At 43.0% G+C, this 26409-nt stretch overlaps 1 protein-coding gene across 2 annotated transcripts; it reads right to left on the bottom strand.

Moving 5' to 3' along the window:
* Positions 1-240: 240 nt before the first annotated feature.
* Arpc2 (actin related protein 2/3 complex subunit 2) lies at positions 241-25959 on the bottom strand. 2 transcript variants are annotated; one of them, XM_003462069.5, is made up of 11 exons: positions 25802-25959; positions 25507-25588; positions 18889-18923; positions 17045-17157; positions 13134-13179; positions 9580-9766; positions 8706-8799; positions 5400-5526; positions 3646-3746; positions 3192-3292; positions 241-698 (listed from the first exon to the last, which is right to left on the bottom strand). In XM_003462069.5, exons 2-11 carry the CDS (start codon positions 25578-25580, stop codon positions 674-676), a joined length of 903 nt encoding a protein of 300 aa, XP_003462117.1. In that variant the 5' UTR covers positions 25581-25588; positions 25802-25959; the 3' UTR covers positions 241-673. The 2 variants fall into 2 exon arrangements, with proteins under 2 accessions (XP_003462117.1, XP_005000063.1); XM_005000006.4 differs by having other exon boundaries at positions 25507-25880.
* Between the last annotated feature and the right edge of the window lie 450 nt (positions 25960-26409).

Raw genomic sequence — 26409 nt, 5'->3', positions numbered from 1 at the left:
ACCCAGAAAACACTTGAATCCACCCATTGCTATCCTGGAGCTCCTTTACACTCCAACAGCTAGGCTGTGTCAGAGACCAAGTTCCCAGGACTCATGTCCATGTTCACAGCCCGCTGGCGAGCTGTCCTCAGCAGCAGGGAGCCAGGATCCACACTAAAGGGTTAGCTTGGGTCTGCAGGTCCTAGGGCAATGAGGGTCAGCCTTTACTCTTTCCTCTTCTCAGTCCAGAAACCCAGCAAATTCTTATTTAAGATAGAAAGATTTTCTTTATTAATGACCCCAACCGTATTTCTTTAGATACAGGAGTTCTGAACTCAAATATTTAGGAGAAAACAAGTTAAGATTGCATTATTCTGCAATTCATTACCAGTAACATACTGCAAAGCGAAACAGCTTGGAAAAAGAGGGTGGGAGGGAAGGGGAGTGAGGGTGGGAACATAAAGAAAAGGAATTAAGTTGATCAAGTGGAATTCCTTTTTTTTAATTCCTGGGAACTATGAAGTCCTTGCAAGCACAGCTCGTTTCTGCAGATTATTTTCCAAACTCGTACAAAATGGAACCCAAACGGAGAATCTCTTAGAACCTGGAGAGGTGCAACGTGAAGGGCCACGATTATCCAGCAGCAAGCGGTCCAGCCTTCAGTCGCCAACACTTCTTCCCCTGTTCCCAAGAGTTAGCGGGATGCAAATGTCTTCCCCCTTCAAAGCAGAGAGTAATAAGAGTGACGGTTGGGTTCTGGCTGTCCTTTCTTTGCACTCCTCGGGACTAGGGGTCACATCTCTGAAGGGACTCCAAGGCAGAGGAGCCAACAGAGATTCCTTAACAGAGGCCTGAAACCACAGGGCATGGCCAAGAATTAGCTCTCCCCACCTTCCTTCCCACGGACTACTTTGGGGCACCAGATAAGCCCACGAGGACATCAGTACACCCGCCCAGCAGACAGGGTCCAGCACCTAGACAGCTCAGATAGAGAGCTCAATTTTGGACTGCACTCAACCATCTGCCCAGCACCACTCAATTAGCCAGTGCAGGCTCCTCTGACCCAGCCAATCCCTTCCAGGGCTCCCAAAGAACAATTTCTTAACCTTTCAGCACGGGGCAGGAGAGTCAAAGTAATTTTTAAAACTTCCATGGTTAAAGGTATTTCTGTTGCCACATGGTGATGACACCCTGGCCAAATGCCAGGCACCTAGACTGTGGTATCTTGCCCACCCCTCTCCTCAGAAGTGAAGTTCCGACACAGAGCCTGTCACCGGCACCTATGGATGTGACAAAGCAGCCCACACTTGAGATCTGAAGACTAGGGGAAGCAGAGGAACACAAGGACTCTGAGTTCTTCCTGACCCCAACATCTCACCCACCTCCCAGGCAAACTGTTATTTGGTTACTTGATGCCCAGATGAGCAGCTAGGCAACCAGGGACTGTGACTCTTGGTCAGGCCTGCTCCTCATAGCTGGCTGCTACCTTACTTCGCCCGCCCACCTCCAGACTCCTGCTCCACTGTGCAGGGACCTTGTGTTTCGGCTGTGGCCAAGCCACTGCATTCACCAGCAGTAGCATGATCAGGTTTCAGGGTGGATACGGTTTGCCTCGTCTCCTTTCTGGGACCCAAACCCACCAAAAAGGTCAAGGAACAAAAGGCAAAGCTGCCGCTAAGACCTAGCATGCATCCTCTGACCAACTCGGTTATTTCAAGGACTCATCCTTTCTTCACACAAACTGCCCTCCTGAACAGACAAGCAGCAGAGGACAAAGGTAGTGCAGGGAGCCCCGGAACTATTTAAATGCCTGGCCTCCCTGCATGTTTTTGTTTTTGGAGACAAGGTCTTGCTGTGTAGTTCAGGCTGGTCTTGAACTCACTATGGAATCCAGGCTGGTCTCCAACTTGCAGTGATTCTCCTGCTCAGCCTTCCCAGTGCTAGGTTAATAGGTGTGCGGCACCATACCTGGCTTGCATTTTTTTTTAAGTCTTTCTTCCACCCTTGTTTTTTTGATGATGCCCAGTCTGGCCTTTAAGTCCTAGGCTCAAGCAATCCTTCTGCTTTTGCCCATGGAGTATGGAGACTAGAGGTACATGTCACTATGCCTGGCCTCTCTGGCTCTGACTGGCTGCGAAGCCTTTCACTGGCTGCAGTACCTGCCAGTTTACCCCGGGGCTCCCCAGAACTGCTCTCTCTCTCCTGGACCCCAAAGTGACTGTGGAGAAGAACTGATACTGCCATGTTATCACATGACACACCTCTTAAGCAGAGGACCTAGCTAAGGCTGAATCACCATAGTGAGGCTCTGGGGACAGCGTAGAGCTCGTAACAAAAAGCCTCTGCTCAAAGTCAGGGGTGCCTTCAACAGTTCTGTGTTAATACCTGATGTTACTATGGCCAGAAGCCCTCAGACCCTGGTCAGCATTCAGTTGGACATTCTCATCCTCTCAATAGCAGCAGAAACTACAGGTGACAGAAAGGGCCTCACACGCCACAGAAAGGACATAAAGCCACCACACTTACCAAAAGTTTTCCTGAGAGCAAAGGTATTGGCAAAGCAGTAGTTGGGAGGAGTGAGAGATGCCTGGTTTACCCCAAGACCTAACTCAGCAGGCACTAAGATAGCAGATAAGCACCGACTGCTTTATCCTCAGAACAAGTCTGCCCAAGTGTCACCAGGAAGGGAATCAGGATTTGGCACCTGTCCCAGAGACTGAACTATTTGTGTCCTACACTGTGCCAGCCTCTCCTGCCCGAAGAGCCATGCTGTTTACAGCTCTGCTCATTGTCTCCACCATGACAAATGCAGCCTCCCTCTTCTCACCACCTTCCCAATGAGCAGCAGGCTGGGAGAAGAGCCCTTAGGAGTGGCTCTAGGTCTCTTCACACCGCTCCACGCCCTTAAATTACTCCATTCTTCAGGAACACCTGAAGGACAGGGCTGACCACCTCAAGCCTGAGGGCCAGCTTCTTGGTGAGACAGTCTCTTTGTTTTTCACAGCTGCCATTCTCATGGCTTACAAAGATGTGGAAACTCTATAATGAGAACCAAGACCTGTGAGTCCCATGTGCACTCTGTCTGGTAGCTCTGGGTTGAGTCCTGCTGGCCTCTGTGCAGCACTACCCAGGCCCCCACAGCGCCAGGTGACCACCCCTGCTGCACTCTTCTCACCGGGCTCGGAAGAGGGCAAAGGTCCTGATCTACTTACGTGATTGTTTTCATTTCTTTTTTCTCGGCATCTGGGCGTGCACGGTTCAGCACCTTGAGGAAGTCTGATGTTTTTGCCCGCATACGTGTGTGGATATAGGCCTGGAGGTAAACACAGCAGGCACTGAAGCAAGCACAAAGACAGCTTTGCTTTCATTAGAAGCCATTGGGACAGTTTAGGAGATGATACCCAGGAATGGACCCAGGCCAGGCAGGGAAGCAAGCAGTGCGGCAACTCAAGACATATGCTCCTCTGCTTTGGGACAGAGATGGTTTCTTTTTCATTTGGGGTGTGAGGGATCAAACCCAGGGCTTCACACATGGCAAGGCAAATTCTACCACTGAGCCATACCCCAGTTGGAGAGATGCTTTCTTGAAGCCTTTGGAACTATTCACTTTAAAGAGTCCTCTAAGAGTCCTATCAGCAGCAAGGCCTGAGCCGTGACACCCCTTACCTTGGAGCACTTGATGTGGTAGTGCAGGTAGTCCCGGAACGTGTGAATCAGGTTGATGGTATTGTCTCGGGCACTGGCGTTGGTGTGACGGGGGAACAGCACTGAGTCAGAGGAACAAGTAAGGTGTCAGGAGGCAGCACACATGTCCAAGGCTGGAAGAATAGCAGGCTACGGCACACTTCCCTGTTTCTGACTCAGTATACCCAGGCTCTGTACCCAGTACAGCCAAGGTGGCGCCAAACAGTGCAGAGGCGTTTGTGACCTAAAAGTAAGTTATGCCTCTGGGCCCTTATTCCAGGTCAGGATTCTGTGGCTTGCAAGCTGAAATCTATTCCCTGTCTGCCATACACATTTCAGCTCTGCCGCTGCAGGTCAGTGGACCACAGGGTGACACTAATTGGCTGTCCAGGAAACAGCTGCTGCAAGAAATCAGCCTTAGGGCCCAGCATGGTGGTGTACTCCTGTAATCCCAGCACTTGGGAGGTAGAGACAGGATAGCTATGAATTTGAGGTCAGCCTGGATTATCCAATAAGACCCCATTTCAGAAACTAAAGGCTTAGGAAACAAGCTGCCAACTGGGGTCCTTGGGACTGAAGCAGAAACCAGATTCCAAAGGACAGCCCACACTCTTGCTGTGAAAACCAAACATCAGGGCGGAAGAATCTCAACTGCTTCTTTTCCTTTTGGAGACCGGGGTCCCGTGGTGTAGTTCATGCTGACCTTCAACTCACTGAGCAGCTGGCCTCGAATCCATGATCTTCCTGCCTCTGTCTCAGAGTGCTGGGATTACAGGTTGTGCACTACCACACTCAGCCCTGAGTCTGCTTGATAAGCTAAGCAGGAAGAGGTGCTCTGGTTGGGGTTGGGTTCTAGATCTGTGCAGCCACCATTCTGTCGCTGACCCTAACTCAGACCTACATCTTTTTTCCTTGGGCCCAACTCTATCAGCAAGACCCCTGAGTTCTCTAAAGTTTTGCCTTTCAGAAAAGGACTGGCCAGAAGGAAGGGCAAGAAAGGAAATAAACACTGACAGGAGATAAAGGCATTTCAAAAACTACAGTGTATGTGACTATCCGTTTACCAGGATTTCATGTGTCACGGAGAGAATGCCTCCAATTAAACTCACGTGTCATGAGTTGTAAGATGCACTCAAATTCAAGGATAATCATGTAAGGAGAAATTGTACAGCTTAGATTTAATGAAACACAATAAAACATGCAACACTGCTAAGCAGCTGTACCCTCTGCTCAAAGGTAAGTAAAACTTCATGAAAAGAGGTATTTCAGATGCACTCAGTGCAGTGTGTGAATGAGCTGTCAGTGGTTATCATCAGCCAGCTCATGAAGCTGAAGCAAATGAAGGAGGGCAGGATTTGCGTTTCTTCTGTAGAAAAGAGTAAGTGAATCATGCTCAGGCTTAGAAGCAAGAAACCAAGAAATGTCAAATGACTGAGAACTGCACGAAGCTGCTTTAGCAATGCTGATGTGGCCTATCCCTAAATCTTCACATCACCCTCTATCCCTTCAAGATTTAAGAACAGAGAGAGAAAAGAATGATTACTGCACGAAAATAGCACCTGACCTCCTCTCTATAATCAGCAGCCCGTGACACTCTCCCAGTTACCAGCAGTGGCAACAGCAGAAGTTGCTTTGCCCGCTTTTGTCTACCTTAAAATGTGAACCCTGTCCAGATCAAGGCCTTCTACCACATGAACTCACGAAGGCCTCAGGAGGGGCCACTGCACCCTGCTCACCAAAAGTGATGTAGCCAATGTTGTCGCCCACAGCGGCATCCGTGTCTTTCAGCTCCAGTGGAGGTTCCCTGTGGCTGAAGAGAACCTGCGGGGCCGTGTGGCTGGCTCTGCGCCCTTCCTTGAACTCCTACAGAGACAAAACAAAAGATGGTGTAAGAGCCTACTTATGCTATGTAGGGGGTTTGTCCTACGTGGTGTGACCTGTAGCCCTCTGGACCAGTGGTGGCTAAAAACAACTGCACCAACCCTGAACTACTATGAGCACTGGCTGTCCTCAGAGCACTTCGGGTTGAAAAGGAAGAGATTAGAGAGTGCTTAACAATAGGTGGATACATCTTTCAAATCACAGACCAGCAGAAACTCCAAACAGATATGAGACTTATATGTAAAAATACAAAGTAGTAAAAATACTAGGCAAATAACATAAGTATATTTCTATATAATCTGAAGATTAGGAAGGGCTTCCTAACTATGACTCACCATCTAAAAACATAAAAGAGAAAGCTGACAATTTAATGCTCTAAAAATAAATTTTCACTGTGGAGACAAAATTCTTTAAAATACAGTCCAAAATAATAAAACAACAACTCTCATCACTGACGCAGGGCTAATCTTCCTTAGCTTCTAAAGAACTGAGGCCAATGACCCAATAGAGAAATGAATAAAGGGCATAGATACATAACAGGAAAAGAAAAATAAATGGCTTTTGCTTTGTTTTCTTGAGACAGGGTCTTGCTATATGGTTCAGGCTTGCTTTGAATTATGTAGCCCAGGCTGGTCTTGATCCTCCTGCCTCAGCCTCCTGAGTACTGCTGAGTAATTGCTGGGATCACAGGCCTGGCTCAAATGGCTTTTATCATAAGGAAAGACGTTTTGTTCTTATGTGTAAGAGGCCATAGTTGTCATTTTTTAACCTATCAGAACAGCAGAAATCCACACACTTGTCAGTCTACTCTGGGGAAATGAGCACTCATCCACTGTCAGTCAGCTGGAGAGAAAATACTACAATACCCTATGGAGAAGAATCTGGCAACATTTATCAAAATTATTTTAAGTGCTCAGGGAAGAAGCTACAGACATAATCACAGATGTAAACAAGTAGAAAGGACCCTCAAAATAGCACCTTTACAACTACCTTGCTCCTGCTATAAAGAAACCAATGGTTTACACTTCACTCTCTTCAGTTACAGACCAGCTCTTACACTATGGAAAGAATCTAGTTCATCACAATCTAATCTCCAGAAGAGTAACTGTTGGTCCTGTTGTTTTTTCAAAGAATGAGTACTCAAATGATGGTGCCTATCAGACTTCTTGCAGTACTTGGTTGGCACATGCCAGTGCCCAGGAGTAGGATACCTGCTTGAGTAGGGGAATGGAATTTCTTGTCTGCATTTCCCCAAAGGCAGAAGCACCCTCAGTCTGCCTGCCAAGTTCCACAAGCAGGCCTTGCGCCCTCATCAGGCTGGATGTGTGCTGGCCATAGTGGCCCACAGCAAGCCTATTAGTGGCCATGAGGAAGTTCACATTGTTCCCAGGTCACAACCTTCTGACAGCCATTTTTTTCCTTTCACCCAGCAACTTAAAAATTCTAGGTCCAGATAAAAACTCAAGATGACTTATCTTTGGGAAGACACAGCAGAAGTGCAGTTTCTATGGTCATTTCCAACAAAATAGCTGAATTTGGAAAGGGTCGCAGATGATTTTCTGACCCCAATCTTTTACATTCCTAGACATCATATAGCTTGCACACTGGCAGAATGGTCACTCATGAGGAACATGGCAGTGCGAAAAACACAGAAGAGGTTTTGCTCTCCTTGTCAGGTAAGAACCCTGCCACAGTGAAACTGAGAGAAGTGTAACTTCATATGCAAAACAAAATAAAACTCAACAACAAAAACCTCACAGGATTCTTTTAAGGAAAAATATCTCCAATAAGCTTTATTTAAAGCTTAAAAATGAGTTAAGATATTTCCTGGAATAAAATGGAACAAGATTGGTTGAAAGAAAGAAAGAAAGAAAGAAAGAAAGAAAGAAAGAAAGAAAGAAAGAAAGAAATCCCAGCCTCATCTAAATATATATTCATAACTTTTATAATTAGTTCGCCAGACTAGATTTAGCCCGATTTCTAAGCTACTGCATTTTTAATTCCCCTGTCAATTTTACAATAAAAATACATAAAATACTTGTCTTAGAAGCTTACTTTTAGGACTCAAGGGGTATGTATACACACACTTCCACAAAGTTCAGTACTACCAAAGGCTTTTAAGTGTCAATATTCCAGTTTTTATGCAAAGGGACTCCCAAACTAGCATTTCTGATCAATTAGCCAAAACACAAAAAGCCATTAGTGCTCAATCCAACTGAAGATACCATTTTTGAAGATTTTGTTAGCCATTTAGAAGGCTATAGGCTGAGGATATAGGTCAGCAGCACAGTGTCTGCCTGGCAAGTGTGAGATCCTGAGTTTGATTTTACACACACACACCCCAGCCTCCAGAAGGCTACGTATACATATCCCACATTAAGCACCACTGTGCTTCACATCTACTTGGCAAAAAAACTGTTTCAGAATTTTAAAATTTCGTTATCTTGCCAAGGAACAGAATGAAAGTACTCAAGTCTAAAAACATTTAACCACTGTACTAGATTTTGAACAAGACATCTCAGAAGAAAAATCAGCCTTCATATAGCTTGTATACCTGACCAGTATCTCTCATGTCCTAAAGCTGGGTATGCCACCATGATACAGCCATGACAGGTGTACAATGGCCCAGGTCCAGCGGCACCAACAACCCAATGACAGTGTGCTGCTGAGCCCTGTCACTCTCTGTCCCAGACGAGCTTCTCTAGAGGGAGGTGCTGCACTCAAACTCTGCCTGTGTCCCTCCTGTCGGACACTAGTCCTATCTTCTAAGGCATTATCTACCACTTAAGATTCTGATCCAGTCCATTTTTAAAAGATCTTAGGACTAAATCAGCCGGGAGCAGACCTTGCTAGAGACCTCAGGAAACACAAGAGAGCAAACATGACCAGGCATTATCTACCACTTAAGATTCTGATCCAGTCCATTCTTAAAAGATCTTAGGACTAAATCAGCCAGGAGCAGACCTTGCTAGAGACCTCAGGAAACACAAGAGAGCAAACATGACCAAGCTTTGGATCAGAGGCCAGGGTATTCACCAAACTCTTTGGTAGAGGTTTCAAGAAGTTTCAACATCAACAGAGTTGTTGTTTCTCTTTCCTATACTCATGCATATTTTGGTATAAACCATGCCATGGTTTCCCCTACAATGTCCACTCCATACCTGCATAAACACCTTTCCAATGACCACATCGTCGTCATCTTTAAACACCGTGCTGAAGACTACTGTGACTCTGTCCTTTTTAGATTCAACATACCTGCAGGGAACAAAACTCAGGAAAGTGAGCACAGAATCAGAACAGGGTATTGTCAGTAACTTCACCCACAAGAGAAGCGAAAGAATAATGTGTCCCTCAATCCATAAAACACTGGAGTACCATGACAGCTAGTCTCTACTAGCATGTGAGGCCATCAAAGTCAGTGTAATAAATATACCCTAAGCAGCAAAAGGTGGAAACTACCAAAAGTGAATTGGAATCTTGAGTTAGTGATTCTTGTTTGTTTTGTTACCAGGAATCAAACTCATGACCCTGTACCTGTCAGGCAGGTGCCGTACCACTATGTTACATTCCTGGACTGAGTTGGTGATTCTTTTTTTTGGTTCCGGGGACCGAATCCATGACCTCACATTTGCCATGCAGGCACTTACGCTGCTGAGCTAAACATCTCACCCAAGTTAATGATTCTTGTAGCGCTTAAAAATTTCACTTGTTATACGAAATCTGCAGTAACTCTTGTCTGCCTCTGCTGACTGATACAGGCTATCTGCTTTCTTTTTTGGGGGGTGGGCAGATGGGCAGTAGGAAGAAATTGGAACAGTGGTTCTATTTTCTTTTTAATTGCATGTCAACTCTGAATATCAGGAGATTAGAAGTGCTCTATTTTCCTGTTATCTACATTATGGCATAAAAACTTTTATGACCAAAGCTTCTATGGGCACCCACATAATCACGTTTAAGGGATGATTACAGTGTTTCCTCCTCAAAGCACCAGTGTGACAGCTTCTTTCAGGCTTTAGGACCACCTTCTATACTCACATGGTTTCATCATCCCTATAATGGATAACTGCCCTGTTCTCTCCTTCCTTGCCCTCTTCTTGGAATTGGAAATATTTCTCAAAGACAGAGGCAAAACAATTTCGCTTCAACATGCCAGCCTGATGCACGATGGAATCCTTAGATGCAGGCAGATTCTCAAGGTCGTATAGCAAAGAGACATTGTACCCTGGAGGGAGGAAAAAAATCAGCAGTTGTATCAACTTTTCAGGGTCTGATGAGGCTTTCCTTTGTTTTAATATCTGTACTTTTTACCCAGGTAGAAGGTTTTCCATTTCTATTTCATAAAGGTAAAATAAAATCTTCATTCTTGCTGGGTGCGATGGTACACATCTGTATCCCAGCACTCAGGAGGCTGATGTTGGAGTATTGCTGCAAGTTTGAGCCAGCCTGAGCTACGTAAGTGAGTTCAAGGCCAGCCTGAACTACATGTTGAGACCGTCTCAAGAATAAAAAGCCAAGCGTGGTGTGCACATCTCTAATCCCAGCACTCAGGAGGCTGAGGCAGGAGATTTGCTGTGAGTTGGAGACCAGGCTGGCCTACAAAGTGAGTTCAAGGCCAATCTGAAGTGCAGTGAAACCCTGCCTTAAAAAAGCCAAAAAACAAAACAACTAAAAAACTCAAAAAAACTTTATTCTTACAAAGTTTCTGTAAATACTGTAAAAATTCTGTAAATATTCTTACAAAGTTTCTGTTAATTAGAACTAATTAACAAATGACAGACAAAAATTCAAATCAATACTTAAGACAATTAACCAAAAATACAGAATGGGGAAAAGTAACAATCTGGGAACTTTGACTAAAAATTTAGTGTTCCAGAACACAGCTGTGTGAGGGACTACATATCACATCCAGCTACAATATGAATCTCAACACTTTCCTTTGATGATCTACTACACCAAGATGGTCAGCAGCTAGGTAGCTTTCTGATAATAAAATACACTCCCTGTCATGGCACTGCAAGCCCTTTGTGAAAAGAGGTACAGTAGAAAACCCAAGTGTATGATTCAGGAATCTCTAACAGTTTTTATTTGTCAAATACTGTAATTTTTCAAAGTGTTTTTGAACATTTTACCTCATTTGATCTCTGTAACAATTCTTTGGAGAAAGCAGATCAGGTAAAGTTACCTTCTGTTCAAATAAGCAGTGACTTACTGAACGTAGCATGACACACAGGTGTATGCCACTCTACTCTGAGTCGAACAGAACTGGGTCTAAATCCTGGCTTCATGGCCTTGAGATCTAGGAAAGCTGCATAACCTCTACAATTCCCTCATTTGTTTAAAAAAGGGGGCAAATGAGGGAGACGGTTACAAACTTTAAAACGACACACAAATCCCGCATGGTGGCACGTATCTGTAATCTCAGTGCTGTGGGAGGCTGAGAAAGTAGGATTACAAACTCAAGCCCAGTCTGGACAACTTTGAAAGACCCGTCTCAAAATAAAAACAGCTAGAAACGTAGCTCAGTGTGAAGGCTAATGGTCATGCACAATGTACGGAATACTGCAGGTCAGCAACACAGGAGACAAAAAGACTGAAGAACAAGTGTGCTGACCATTAATCCATTCTGCCCCCTACAGCATGTCATCTATGGATTCTAAGAAAATGGCTGGGAACACATGACTGTACAATCAAGTGCACAAACACCTATAGATGTTCTGCAATAATATCTGATATCACCAAGGATCATCTCACATTCTAGGAATGAAAGGAATAACTTTATCAGAACTATATGAATCCCATACTTTTGAATATTCCAAACATTTATACTATTCCCCCTACAAGAACATTCCTAAGATCTATGCTTTTATTGCTCTACCTTTCTTCAAAAGCATGATCTGCCTAAATCTTTGTTCTAAGTAAGCTTAGCACCATTTGAGGTCCAAAATAACTTTAATCACTATTGTAATTTGGGTACTTACAACTAGGTAAGCAAATAGACTACAAAAATATGAGATAAAAAAAGAAAATTCCTTAGAGTTGAGAGCTAGGACTAAGGAGGCAAATAAAATAAAGCTACAGTTAAAATCTGACTTCAAGTAAGATTTCTGATAAAACTAGGCCATAGTGAGGATGAAGAAAATTAACAATTTAGTATGGCTGTTGCCTGAGTTTTCCAAATGTGTGTAAGTAAACCCATAAAAAAGAAAGCCAAGCATGGTTGCACATGTTGAGAGGCTAAGGCAAGAGAACTGCCAAGTTCAAGCTTGGAATGGGCACTTCAGTGACTTGGTCAGGCTTTGTCTCAATAAATAAAAAGGGCTCAAGATGTAGCTCAGCATGAAGGCCCTGGGTTCAATACCCAGTACCACTCCCAACACCAAAAAAGGGAGGGGGAGGCTTCATTCTTTTGTACTTCACACTTGTATGAACTCAGGGCCTGTCATCTGGCAATACTTAGTGCAGGTGGAAGATGGGGGACAGACACATAAGCTCCATTTTAGGATCTTGGTGTGATGAGCATGCCCAAGAGTTCCAGCATCTGTGCATGATCTGCTGTTTCTGTATTCTTCTCAAATGCTCAATTTCTCTAAAAGTGTACTGTTATTTATCTTGGTGTCTATTTCTGTGATACAGCTGTACCATCAATTTGGAGGCCAACATATTAGTGTTCTTTATTTGCCTGCTGTCAATGCTTCCATTTATGGATACTCCCAGTACCAAGGTATTTCCCAAAGGTGCCTTTCTTTTTTACTTTGCTTCAGTGCACAGAAATACAGGAGATGAGCTAAGAAACCAAACCCAAGTTACTGCTGATAAGAGTAAGATTTACAGATGGCCTTTCTTCCCTGAAGAACAGGAAGTCAAGGTACCAAAATAACAATATTTGAGCTATTATGTTCAAATGTTTGTGCTTCACTCTCACCTTGGGACCGTGCTAAATAACTCAGAAAGCTGAGACAAACCCCTGTATCTAAGGGGTGAAAATGCTGTTCAGCCCTCCCACTTCACCTCCAAGGCCTCTGCACAGAGCTACATTTCCCCATTTTTTTTTTTTTTGGAGGGAGTGGTACTGGAGATTGAATCCAGGCCCTGTAACTGAGCTACACTCCCAGCCCTTTTTGAGACAGAGTCTTGATGAGCTACCAAAACTGGACTCAAACCTGCGATTCTTCTGCTTCAGCATCCCAGAGTGCTGATATTACATGCATGAGCCACTGTATCTGGGTGTGATGCCTCATCCCTATAGTCCCAGCACTTGGGAGGCTGAGGCAGGAGGATTGCCAAGTTTGATGCCAGCCTGGGCTACATGAGTTCAAGACCATCCCAATCTACACAGCAAGACCCTGTCTCAGGAAATCAAAGACACATCAATTCAGTACACCTTACTGTACCACACTGGACAAAGCAGAGCCCCTTGAAGGCTATTTTTACAGAGAGCATAGAAGTGGAAACTAGGCTTTTGCAGAAGTATCTGTAAAATGAGTAATATAAAATAATATTTAAATGAAATTCTTTAGCTAGAAAAACCATAATACAACAGGAAATGTTTCTTTCTACATCATTCTACAGTTGGTCACATTACTACATACCTGATTCTGGATTTACCAAGAAACTTCCGTACACCCTCTTTAATAACTAGGAAGGAAACAAAAAGTTAATCCAAAGGCTACAGTAATTGCGTAATTTGCTGAAGCATATGGCACTTGCCAAGCCCTTCCTAAGTCAAGTGTTCTTCTCTCCTTTGGTGGATGGGAAACCCAAAGGGGAAGCAGATGCAGCTAAATCATGTAACAGGTCCCCCAGAGAACTGGATTTGCACTGAAAGGTTATTTTGGGAGTTGTCTTTCAAAGACCTGACCTGACTACATCACTCCAATGTTCTGTTCTTTCAAATCTTGCACTGTACTCAGTCATCTTTCAAGGGAACTGAAGGTAGACAAATCCAAGGGAACTGATTATTCATTTTAATGTAACACTGATCAAAGTGAACGAATATAAAAGTGGGGTTGGTGGGAAATAATTTCTGTTAACCTAACAATCTGGTATACTTTTAAATTACTTAGTTTATTGTCACCAGCTTCAAATTTTGACGCAAAGGACAATGGATAATGACACCTCAGGCAGCTATTCATACTGGTGGGTCCAAAGAACTTGGGCATTCTACCTGGCCTTTTCTTAAAACCAGTATTTATTGCTGGCTACTTTCCAGTCATTTGAAGTAGATGGCAACTCCGAGAGTCCCTTACATCTTATGCTTTCACAGTTAATGTGACTGCCAGTGATATCTGCACAACTGATACATCTGCTTCAAGAAGTAGACTTGCGGAGAAAATAGTTCTGACTTAAATGTTATGAGACACATAAAGCAGAGAAATGCAGTTATTTGAAGCTAGAATTTACTAAAGTAAATACTACATTAAAGTCTTCAACCACCCAATAAGGGTTTTGGCATATAGCAGTCTTTGCATGTTTAAGAGTCACAACACAGACATGGCTTATTTACTAACTAACTCTAATTACAAGCTTCTGATGTGGAATGGAAGATGCCATCAGCATTCCACAGAAACTGAATCCGATATCAGGGGTGGTGGTGCATACCTGTAATCCCGACATAGGAGGTTGAAGCAGAAGGACTGAAGGACAAGGTCACCCTGGACTGTCTCAAAGACACTGTCTCAAAACACTAAGGTCAATATACTAAACTCAGTGGTATACTTAACAGAGTAATCGGCTGCGGAGTTTGCCTCTAAGTATCTACTCAGTTTCTAACACTCCTGTGAACTCAGTGCCAGAGTGACATGCAATAACCATTGAAGGAACATCAATGCTTTTCTACTCATCTTACTTTAAGTGGACTCTCTAGATAGTATTAAAAAGCAAACAGACAATAAAGGAATAAACCATTTAGCCAACAGTGACATTCTTGCCCCACAACCCATTCTTGGGCCTCACATACGATAGGCAAGCACGCTACCACTGAGTTATATCCTACCTGGCACGCATTCTAAAGTATTCTTTGGAAACACCTTAAGTAGTGACCTGCAAATAGTCACTGAATAGTAATTTCCTAATATTCCACATATTTAATCATTTTCTACAGCTGGAACAAACTCCTAATCTGCAAAATTCTGAATAATAGTGTGGATCACAAAGCATGAATAATCTGTAATTGCACATATTTACAGCAAAGCAAAACTAAGTAATGTCATATATAGTTCCTAGTTGGTGATCATACAAGCACAGTGAAGGATCTCTTAAAGAGGAAATGAGGGGGAGGGTTTAAGGCCACACAGTTTGTGGGTGGCACACAGATACTTGACCTTCAGGTGTCACATATACCACTTCTCCTAAAACGTTTGGGGGAAGAAAAAAGCAACAAGCATACCCAAAGAATTTTAACTAGCATGCAATCTCTGAGCTACAATTTTGTACTGCATACAGTCTTGGTACTTGGAGAAAGCAGAAATCTGATGTGGGAGAAATCACAGTCACTATAGTTTAATTACAAGCTTACTAGGCTCATAGTCTGTGATCTATGATGTACTCAGCGCCAAACTTCTATCACATAAAACAATTGTTATCTACCTTTGGCATAACCAGTCAACACTTCTACATGACTCACATACAAACGTGTGCCCCCTTTTCCCAACTGGCTACCAGGTTAAAGGGTGGAAGCAAGCTATCACTCACCACTATCAGACCTGCTAAATCCAGCCACAGATGCGGTTTGTCTTTAAAAAAAAAAAAAAAAAAAAAAAAAAAAAAAAAAAAGGTACATGCGACGGTAACAAGCTTCCTTCCTGTGGTTATCACAGGCTGGTCACTGTTTAACCAAGGCAGAGAGCCATTTAGTGCTCACCATGCTCCGACACTGTGACTGTTACTCCACCCACATGCAGTTGGCTCTTTGACCCTTAGCAATGTGTTCAAGTTGCAATGTAAGCAAGGCACAGAATGGAAAAGAAATCTAGTTCCAGGCTGGGATGCAGCTCAGTGGAGCATTTGGCTAGCATGAGAAGCTGTGTTCTGTCTGAGAAAGAGAGAGACAGACAGACAGACACAAAGAGATAGAGAAGGAAAAAGAAAAGAGATAAAAGAAAAAGAAAATCTAATTGACATTTTTGCCTTCCAGAGACTATTACTACACCTAGATTTTTAAAGAGGAATGTTTAGGAAGAATAATTACACTACTTTTTAGTTGTCCAAATATTAACACTTTCCAGGCAGATATTTTAAAGTTTAACTAAAGCAAGGGTGCTTTCACAGTTCTTGTCTTCTTATGCTTTTTATCTGGTAGACAGTTTCCTACTTTTATATAATAATCCTTAATAAACTTCATAAAAAGACTTGGTCTTCCTCCTGCAGATTTTGTTTAACTCATAAAAGATCCTGGCTTTTGGTGTTTTGTTAAGAAAAATTTTAGTTTTATATAAATATATTCTCAAGCTTTTGATCATATTCCTTTACCAACAGTCTTTGATCTATTACAAAATTATTCAATAGTTACTATGCTTTGCAGAAAAAAAGAAAAGGTTGTGTCTTCACTGAACAGATTAAGGACAGTTTAGTTTGTTAAAACTAAGATATCTGAAAACTGATTCAGGAACTGAGTCATACTTCCTGCTTTGAGACCCAACCACAACGTACGCATTCTGGTGTAAGAGCATTTTCATTCTTCCATAAATGGCCCTCTCCAGAGCAAATATAGTTCCACAGGAACCAAACCTGCTGCTTTGGCTGTCAAAAGAAGCCAGTGCATAAGGCACGGACATCAAGAATCTAAAAGGAAGTCAAGGATATAGCTCAGCTGTATAGTCCCTGCCTGGCAAGTAAGAGGTCATGAGTTCAATTCTCGGTACAAAAAACCCAAAAAGAATCTTAAAAGACCTGCACATTTCCTTTTATTTCCCCTTAAGCAGTTATAAGGAAGAAGAGATATTTAATGAGGTCAACTCCAAAGAGCTTAAAAAATTTAAAGGGGAATTATTCATGCCTAAACTTACACAGAGAGAAACTTAAGATGATATTTAAGCAAGTCATAAACTACATACCTTCCTGGACAATGATATAAAAATAGAATAGAACCTGTCTCATTCTTACAAGAGCTATTTTTGTACTGGTTAACAAAGTGATCTTTGCTCTGTTTTTGGAGAGCTGAACTATTTTTGATTGTTTATAAAAACTTCTGGTAGCTTGTATAATTTGAAAAAAAATCTCTTTAAGGTATTGACAAGGTTATTAAAACTTTGGTTAAAGGACATTTTTATTTAGCCAAGTCAAAGAGTAAGCAAGCCAAGGGCCAAAATCTTTTCCGAGAAACACATTTCTCTGCATTACTATAAGCAACAAGGTCAACAGCCTGTGGTCCTACGAGCAGGCTGTGCAGTGCGGCCGGTGCCTGTGGGTGGGTAGAAGTGACTTATGCCATGCAGTTCTGATGCCTGCAAGCTGCCAAGCTGTGAGGAAGAAAGCAGCCCCAAGGAAGATGAGTGGTGCTTACCTCATCAGCACCATGTGCCTGAAGTTCCTTGTAGAATTTCAAAGAAATACTGACCATCACTTTTGTTTTGTCTCCATTAGGATTTGAAATATGATAGAGGACCCCATCGAAATCTGTGAGGAAAGCAAACAAGACTGCTTACCATAGGAATGGAGAATACTCAAGCAGACCTTAGAGCAGACGACGAAGACCTTTGGTAAGAAAGCATGCAAGTCAAATGACATTTATTTTAAATTCATATGGGAAGTCCACCAAAGCAACGGGGTCAAATTGCTCAGTGCCCACCTCTCTGGTCTTTTCCAAAGTTACAAACATGAATGAAAGCAAGAAGAGCAGTATAGGAGTTGGGGATTTAGCAACGGCAGCACAAGCACCTGCCTGGTAAGCACAAGGTTTTGAGTTCAATTCCCGGTACTCTTCCTCCAACCCCCAAAAAGAAAGAGCAGAATAACTGACTCCTATTCCTATGATGCAGTTTCAACAATTAGCAACATGTGTCCAGTCTTGTTTTATTTATGTCCTTTACCCATGGTTTTTTTTTTTTGAGACACAGTTTTACTATGCAGTGTAGGTTGGCCTTGAACTTACTCTGTAGGCAAGTTTGGCCTCAAACTTGCAGTGATCCTCCTGCTTCAGCCTCCCAAGTGCTGGGATTACAGATGTGCCACCATGTCCGGCCCCAATTATTTATTTTGAAGCAAAACCTGGACTTCATCCATTTGATCCATGGGAAATAAAGAAAGCTATGTACCACAGGCTGGTGCTACCACGCTTGGCTCAACAAGACTTTAGCAAACATAACCATGAGACTTTAGCGAACAAGCGCAATGCTACTGTCATGCTTAATTTTAAAAACAATTTCTCAACGTCATATATTCAGTCAACTGTTCAAATATTCTCTATTGTCTCACGGCATGTGGCTGTAAATATTATCTTATTGGAATTAGGATCTGCACATGGCATGCAGTTATTTATTTAGAGACAGAATTGCTATATGGCTGACCTCAAGCTTGTGGTGACTCCCCCTGCCTCAGCCTCCTGAGAGCTGGGATTATAGGTGTGTACCACCATAGCTGGTTGCATACAGTCATCTTTTCAGTGTCTTCTAATCTATATACCTTTCCCCTTCAGGGCTTTTCTTCCTGTCCTATGCAGCTGACAGATTCAATCTATGTCCTTTCTTTTTTCTAGATCTATGTACTCTCTGCAGCTTGCAGCTGAGTGACGTCACACAGGGATCTGGAAGGGAAACATGATGCTGCTAGTTGGTAGGCGGGACCAGGACAGTCAGATGGCCCTTCAGAGCTGCAGAAGTCTTCTAGGGTCATTTAGCTAAGCTCTCCATGGGTGGGTGGCTATGTAATTCCTCAGACTTCACATACCAAGTGACACTTATCAATACCCAAATCTTAGCAGGAGACAAGCAGCAACCTCTCTGACTTCAACAGGGCTCTGTAGCACATTCCTATTTCCCTACTGAAGTAAGACGATGGCCACTAGATGATAATACTGTAGTACTTCCACAGTAAAAAGACCTTACTTTATACAACAAAATAAAACCCAAACTCCTACGATACCAGCAGGTAACCTTACGTAGTTTAACAAACTTGAAGTCCAATGTCAGTCGATTAAATACATGAAATGGTTATCTAAGACCTCAACAGACTTGACAATCATAAGCTTTATTTTCTAAAAGGAATCAAGATGTGTGACACACATGTACAAACTTCCCACGAGGAATGTAACCATTATATACTATGCACATTTACTAATAAATAAAAAATCTAAAGTTTTATTTTGTTTAGTGTAGTTTCTCTTAATAGGGTTGAGATAAAGACACTTACCGGCAAATGTCACTTCTACTGCTTCCGGTTTGTTTCTGTGAAACAAACAAAAAAGGTCCTTAGTTAAGAAAATTATCGCTGCTTGTCCTCAAGGGACTTGGAAAGGGTCCCCAGCTTTACTTAAAACAGCCTGTTCTGCATAAATCTTAGTCTCATTGTTGAAGAGAGCACACAATTCATTTTCTCATATGCCTCAACCTTTGGACTTGCTCAAACAAGAAGATAAGAATACCCATGGCTTTTGATTTTCACATCCTGTTGACTTTCTTGCCATAGTTATTGTTCATTTTTAATTTGAATTCCTCAAGAACACACACATGTATGTATGTGGGAACCACAAAACATGACCTTTTATCAATGCATCCTTCACAGACAGTAGAGATGAAAGTAACACGTTCGCCAAGAAAAAGCCTAAGTATAATCACAGGGTTTTCAATCTGCCTCAGTGAAAGGATGCTTTGGTCTATAAAACAAAGCAGCAAGCTCTGTTCTGTTTCAAAGACTCCCTGGGTCTTCCTACACATCTTGGCCTCCTCCTTACACCTCTAAAGCACTCATTCCTCTCTCTGACACTACCTTAGTTTTGTTTTGAAATCCCAGCTCAGTACTTACATAGAAAATGTAGCAGAAAATAACACTGTGAAATTATTGTGAATGATCAGGACACCTGCTTTCCAATTTTAGCTTTTTCAACAGGCTCACATTTTTGGAGAAATATAACATCCTTACACTTTCATTTTTCTCATCTCTTTTTCTACAAAACGGGACAATTCTGATGACCCTACAAACCTCATAAAACTTGAGTTACTACCTAGAAAGCATGACACACATCCTATGCCTATAAATAATGATGGTAAATTAACCCCCCCAATGAAAAACTACCTTACATCTTTTTCTCCCTCTCAAGGCCAATGGTGAGAAATATATGAACATTTTATTGCTTTAGCTAGCTACCTGTTAACTCAAATGATCCTACTTTGTTTTATGGACTAGCAGACAAAATGTACACATTTCCACATTTATTTTTGTCCCACTTGTTCAAGACCTCTCCTAAGTACCTATCTTTTTTTTTTTTTTTTTGGTCTTTTTCCTTTTTATTGGTACCAGGGATAGAACTCATGACTGTCTGCTTGCAAGGCAGGCACTTACGCCGCTGGAACACACAATATCTTTCATGACTGTTAAAAAGCTAATGCAGAAGCTAAGCAATATCCTTTAAGGAAACTGGCTTCTCCTAAGCATATGCTAGTTCTGCTAGAAAACAAAACAAAACAAAATAAAACGACCCATATGAATCATATACAAATTTCCACCTGCTCCTTCAAAGCTGTCCACATGTGATTTAGAAAGTGCACGCTGGGGTACCTATTTCTACAAATGGAAGCATCAAGTGGCCTGATGAGAAATCAGAAAAGACATAGACGTAAATGAAAATTTAAACTGCTTCTAAGCTTTTACTTGGGAACTGTGGCCAGAAAACCAAGTAAATGAAGGCCAACAACTACTCCACATCTCTAGAAAACAAGAATACAGAACAAAGAAATGTCAAGAGTAATGTGTGGTCTACTTGCATAAAATATTAAGACCAAGGGAAGGAAGCCCTGAAATAAATAAATATATTTTTTCATATTCATACTCCTGGGGAAAGTTAGCTGTGTTGAAGAGTCAGCTTATAAAATTTACACTGCATCACTTACGAGGTGGCTACATGTTTTTTTTTTAATCTTTAGGCTTTAACTCAGTTAAAGAAGAGCTGAGCTTTTTATTCTCACTTCATCAACACATCTGAGAAAAATCAACTACACATAAAAAACCTTGGGGTTCCAAGCTATAAACAGCTGACTCCCAACTTCTGACTTTGAGGCATAAAGTAGCCTGAGCAGAGTTCCTCACTGGGAAAAGTCGCTGAGATCAATCCCATGTGGTTTACTGCCTTAGGAGTATCTGTCAAATCATAGTCATTAATATTTTAGTTCACTATTTGTGGCTGCAGCAAAAGTTAGGCAGAGAGAGGCTGCTAAGAACAGCATTAGGCCAAAGAAGACTACGAGAAGTCAGCTGAGAGTCAGTGGTCAGAGAACTCTGTGCTCCAACAAGGAGGCTGCAGAATATGAAACACACCACCACCAGGATCACATCTGAATATGTCAGTGCTGGTAAGCCACATGTTAACACAATTCTGAGGTTTTATATCATGGCAGAACTGTTTCGGGGGGAAAAGACAGTACATTTTTTTTTGGTACCAGGGATTGAACTCATGGCCTGTGCCTACAGGCAGGGGCTCAGGCCACTGAGTGAAATCCCTGGCCCAAGGACAGACAGCATTTAATAGGCCAAAAGATGAAATTATTCACTCTTCCTCAATTTGTTAGCATTTCAGATCCACGATGACTATAGGAAAAAGCAAACTCTTCAGAGTTTGAAGATTCAGGGTGATGTATGTTACTCAAATGTGGCAGAGCTTCAAGTTCTTCTCTGTAAAATGGGAATTAAACACCCACTCCACAAGGCTGTCATGAAACCAGAAATGTACAGCAAAGTTTCCCAACTAGTGTTTCATGACTAAATTACAGATAAGCTGTGATAATGACCCCCAACTCCATCCTTGAAGCAGCCAGGACATGATCTTTAGGGTGGACCATTTAACCAAAAGTGACAAATACAATCATATTTTGTCTGTGCCATATGATAAAGGAGGTCAACAATCACAGCGAGAGAAGCCTAGTGATGTCCTTAATATATAGTAGTTTTAATGTCAACACCCTCCCCAATGATCCCTAAGGTCCCTAGAAGTTTTCTCACTTGTAAAAAGGATCTATTTATTTGTCACACAGGCTCATTTGGGAATGAGAACAAGGTATCAGCAAGATTTAACTTATTTCTTTCTCAAATTTCTCCTCCCACAGTCCTCACCCACCCCAACTGGCACTGCTTACTTACTGAGCTCACTCCCCCTCACAGAACCACAGCTCTCCACAATATGCACAGGCGGTGGCGGCGGAGCCAGCAGGCACTTAAAATCAACGGCAATTTGCACCTGATAACATTTCCTCAGTTCTGGACTCAGACTCCAGCTAAGCTGACAGCTTTGCTTCCAAGGCTGAAAGGGTTCTTAGTGTGTATAGAATAACGATAAATTTCAATTAATTTGTCAGAATATTTTTGCTTTAATTGGGGGCCTGGGTGAGAATTCCTAAAGGAAAAGGCAGTGATGCCGGTAAGACCTGTACATGATGTTATTTGCAGCTTTGGCTCTAGCTTTTTAATCAGTCGCATTTTGTTTGAAGGCTGTGGGGAAGAAAATTTACTAATAATTATCCCTTTGTGAGATACGTATATGGATAGTTCCAATAAACCACTTTCCAAGAGTGTGGTAGGAACAAGTGAATTTGTTTGGAATAAACCTTAAACTTTGTTGGAACTGCCTCCAAATTAAAAGATTATTGTGAACAAATATATATTTTTAATACTATTTAGATGACAAAACTGCTTTATCCAGAAGGAAGTTTAGACTTTCAGTAGGATGTCATGGGCAAAAAATCCAGCACCATGATCTGAGAGACATCATTAAAAAAAAAAATCAACCTGAAAAGGAAAATTAAGGTAACTGTATTCTTAAGTATATACCACAAATTAATTTTAAGATTATTTCCTGAGGGCTGGGATATAGCTTAGTGGTAAAGTGTTTGCCTAGCATGTACAAGGCCCTGGTTCAATCCCTAGCATCTACAAAAAAAAAAAAAAAAAAAAAAAAAAATGGAAATGAGAGACTATCTCATGCTTTCATTTTCAGTAGAACTTTCTGTAATGAAATACTTACTCTACATCTGTACTGTTCAAGTACAGCAGCTTAGAGCTACATGTGGCTATCAAGCACTAGCAATGAGAGTAGTATAACTGAACTCAGTTTTAACTTTGCTACACTTCAAATTTTAAGTTCAACTAGCCACCCGTAGCCAGTGGCTATACTATCACACAGCTGAAGACGTGTCTGGGAAAGGCTGCCCTGAACCACAATTTCTCCAGTTTACTGTCTGAGAAGTGCAAAAACCAGGAAGGAGCTGACCTCTCCCAGCAGGCTCCCACACTGGCAAAGCCTTTCAAATCTCCAGGGTTTCTCCTCCAAGCTACACCCTTCCTTTCCAGTCTGATCTCCACCCCAACACAGCTCTTCCCTTAACTCCTCCCTAACTTTGTGAACAGGCTTTCAAGCCTTTTTCTACTGTTCTCTGGTGCTGAGCACAGTAGAATCCCATAGACATTTATGATTACACTGCTCATCCTTGCTTAAGTTCTGGTGTAGGCAAGTGCCTTGGTAAACAAGACCTAACCTCTCTGCTGCCTTACTTTACTGGTATTCCTGGAAACTCAACACTTAACTCAAGAATCAGAATTCTGTTGGGTGGATTACTGCAATCCCAGAAAAGCCCTTCCTACTAGGCATGGTATCCTGGTCTCTTTTCTAAGACTTTCAAAATAATCTGCAGCAGAATGTTTGGAGCCCATTTATTAAAAGTCACATTTTACAGGGGAGATGGGTAAGAACAAAGGACATTTACTACCTTGCCCAACATACAACCTCACAACAGTATCTTGGAAAAAAATGTCCTGGAAATTATAATTGAAGCCTTCCAAACTTGAGATCTTATTTTAATCTCCCTGAAATGGTTAGATTCTTTTTTATTTTTATTTTTTAGACAAGTCTTGCTAGGTAGTTCAGGCTGCCTCTGAAGTCACAGCAATTTTCCTGCCTCAGCCTCCTGAGTGCTAGTATCACAGGCAGATACCATCACACCCCACTATCTGCTCTTTTAAATTAGAGTTTTATAAAGAAAAATACTGGGGCTGGGGATATAGCTCAGGGGCATAAGTGCCTGCCTGGCCAGGGAAAGTCATGAGTTCAATCCTTAGTAACCCCCCCCCCCAAAAAAAAAAAACAAACAGAGCTACATACAGTTCTCAATAACATGCTACATTTTGGAATCACAAAATAAATGTGACACTACTCCTACATTAAAAGGCATGTCTCTACTTGAAAATACACAACCATTTATCCTGTAGATCAGCTCATAACCACCCAGGTCTCATTCTTTACCAGTCTGGGCTTGAGATTGTATTAAGATCAGTTGTGAAAAATGCAGAAGTTAATTCAACTTCCTCCTATGTGCTACACTGCTCAAAAAAGTACAGAGCAAACACCGAAAATAAGACCCTGGGCCGATTCACATGAATAATTAAAATGCAAAGAAACTGGCAGGAGGCTAAGAGAAGTCAGACTAAAATACAAGCAACTGCAGTTCTGACAGGAAACAGTGCTGACCCTGGCATGCACTACTTCAAGGAAAGTAAGGCTCTGTCTTAACAGATAAAAATCTATGACCCTATAAAAGTACACAATACTTTTATAAAAGGGCACAAAACGCAACTCCAGTGGTGGGTTAGTACTTTTTTTTTTAATGCTTGCAAGCCACGAGTCATTATGACCATTTAGAATTTCCCTTCTATCAACCCTCTCCCTTCTGTAGGCCTCCAAGCATTTCTAGTTCCCAGTTCCCCAGAAGCAGTTTGCACTTATTTCCTAACTGTGAAACCAAGATGTGAGGTTCCATCCCATAACAGATGGGAAATGAGGCAAAGGGATTAGCCACAGGTCACCAAAAATTTGAAGCTAAAACCCAATTTCTTTGCTCATGTTTTAAATATATTAGAAAGGCAAAGCAGCTTTGACAAAGCAGGTTCTCTTTGCGTGCTTGACAGGGAAGGTTGCCTTGGAGTATGTCACAAGCCCACCTTTAAAATGGCCAATATTTTAAAAAAAGGTTTTCTAAGTAAGATCTTCATAGATTCTGGAGGCTGCAATTTTCACATTAAAAAAAAAAAATCACAGACTAGGCGTTTGTATAACACTCTAAAAGAAAACGACCAGATAAAAGCTACAGGGTGGGGGAAAAGCTATAGAATCACAGAAGAGAGATAAGGAAGAGTGTGGATGAAGGGTTTATTCGCCATGCTTCAGAAAATATCTAACAAGATGGCTAGTTTTCTTGCAGTAGGGTTTGGGGAAAGGAAGCTAGGGAGATCGACTTCTTGTCTGCAAGATTAGTGTGCTTTCCGTCTTGCCTCCTGCTCCTTCTAGAAGAGGTGGGGGTGGGAAATAATGTCAGGGGTGATCTGGGTCTATCTTCTTCCCACTGGCAGGCTTGGGAATTCCCGAAAAGTCCTTCGGACCCGATCTAAAAGGGCTACCTTCAGGTTCCTAACGAGGAAGAGGAATACAGAGGGGAGTGGTCCCTTCTTGCCCCAGAAGGTAGTAGGCTCCCCCCCGCCGAGTTCCGGCCCCAGGTGCCTTAAAGTCCCGCAGGTCTCCCGTCCTTTTGCACGCACGCTGTTGTCCCCTCACTGCTTCCGCATCCCGTCTCTGAGCCTCTCCCCACGCATCTCTGCCCCTCACCCCACGGCGCCCAACTGCCTCCCACGACTACCTCGCCAGAGGAGCCCCTAACACCTTGCGAGGCCCCTCTGCGCTCACCCCCAGGTGTGAGGGGGCTGGACCACACCCCGGACTAGTGAGGGTCAACTCTGCCTCCCCTGCTACCCCCAACCCGGGCGCGCGCTCACCCAGCAGCCGCGTTCTCGAACTTGAGCGCGAGCGTCTCTTCGATGATGCGGTTGTTCACCTCCAGCAGGATCATGGCGGCGGCTGCCCCGGGCAGGGGAAGGAGAAACGAGGGTGGGTGAGGGTAGGCAAAGGAGGGAAGGATGGATGGAGCGGTACCGCTGCCCCTGAGGAGGGGGGCTGGGTGGGGTAGGAGGTTAGGGAAGAAGGGGAAGAGGGAACGGGATAGGGAGAAGGGGTAGACGCGCGCTTCCCCGCGCACGCAGTGACTGTGGAGACACTCACTACCCGACCGACCTGGCCCCTGAAGCCTGAACCCGCCTGCCAAGCCGCCGCCGCCGCCGCCGCCACTGCCGCCTCACCGACAAGCCCGGTCCCCGCCCAGCCCCCGGCTCTAGCCGGCCACTTCCGGCCTCACACCCACTTCCGCTCGCCGCCCGGACGCGCGGCCCCGCGGCGCCATTTCCGCTCCGGACTCGCGTGCACGCGCACGCACGCGCAAGGGTGGGGGTACGGAGGCTGAGTTTGCTCATGCGTGATGCAACCGCCCCGCCTCTCACAGCCGAGCCCTAGAAGTACCTCCTACAGGTCTTAGCTGTAGTTCCTCAGGTTTGTCCCAGCTGTTCCCTACGGCTGTCCTAGAACCAACTCTACCCTTCCGGTCTAGTCATTTCACAGATCCCATCATAGCTCATCGTAATCATCTCCCAGCGGCATTCTTTGTTTCTACTTGTCTGTGGATGCCTCTTCCTTTTCCAAACTCATGGCTCTATCCAGTGGGACCTTCGTGCGTTCTTTTCGCTAAGAAATAACGAGTTCTTGCTCTGTGCTAGAGAGAGTGGTGGATGAAATACAGGAGGACCTGCCATTCTAGAGCTTATAGTTTGGTAAATGAAACAAGTTCT

This window comes from Cavia porcellus, unplaced genomic scaffold (assembly GCF_034190915.1).
Source record: "Cavia porcellus strain 051 isolate PalLab524CR breed Dunkin Hartley unplaced genomic scaffold, mCavPor4.1 scaffold_26, whole genome shotgun sequence".
Taxonomy (NCBI): Eukaryota; Metazoa; Chordata; class Mammalia; order Rodentia; family Caviidae; genus Cavia; species Cavia porcellus.
Note: the sequence above shows the minus strand (reverse complement) of the source record. Positions and strands in the feature narration are given on the sequence as shown.

Bases quoted from the DNA above. Each gene is read 5' to 3' on its own strand.
- Arpc2 (XM_003462069.5), bottom strand. From the start codon at position 25,580: ATGATCCTGCTGGAGGTGAACAACCGCATCATCGAAGAGACGCTCGCG. The intron at 17,158-18,888 runs GTAAGTGTCTTT...CTTTCCTCACAG, and splicing joins AGTAGAAGTGACATTTGCCG to ATTTCGATGGGGTCCTCTAT. The intron at 3,293-3,645 runs GTAAGGGGTGTC...GTTTACCTCCAG, and splicing joins ACCACATCAAGTGCTCCAAG to GCCTATATCCACACACGTAT.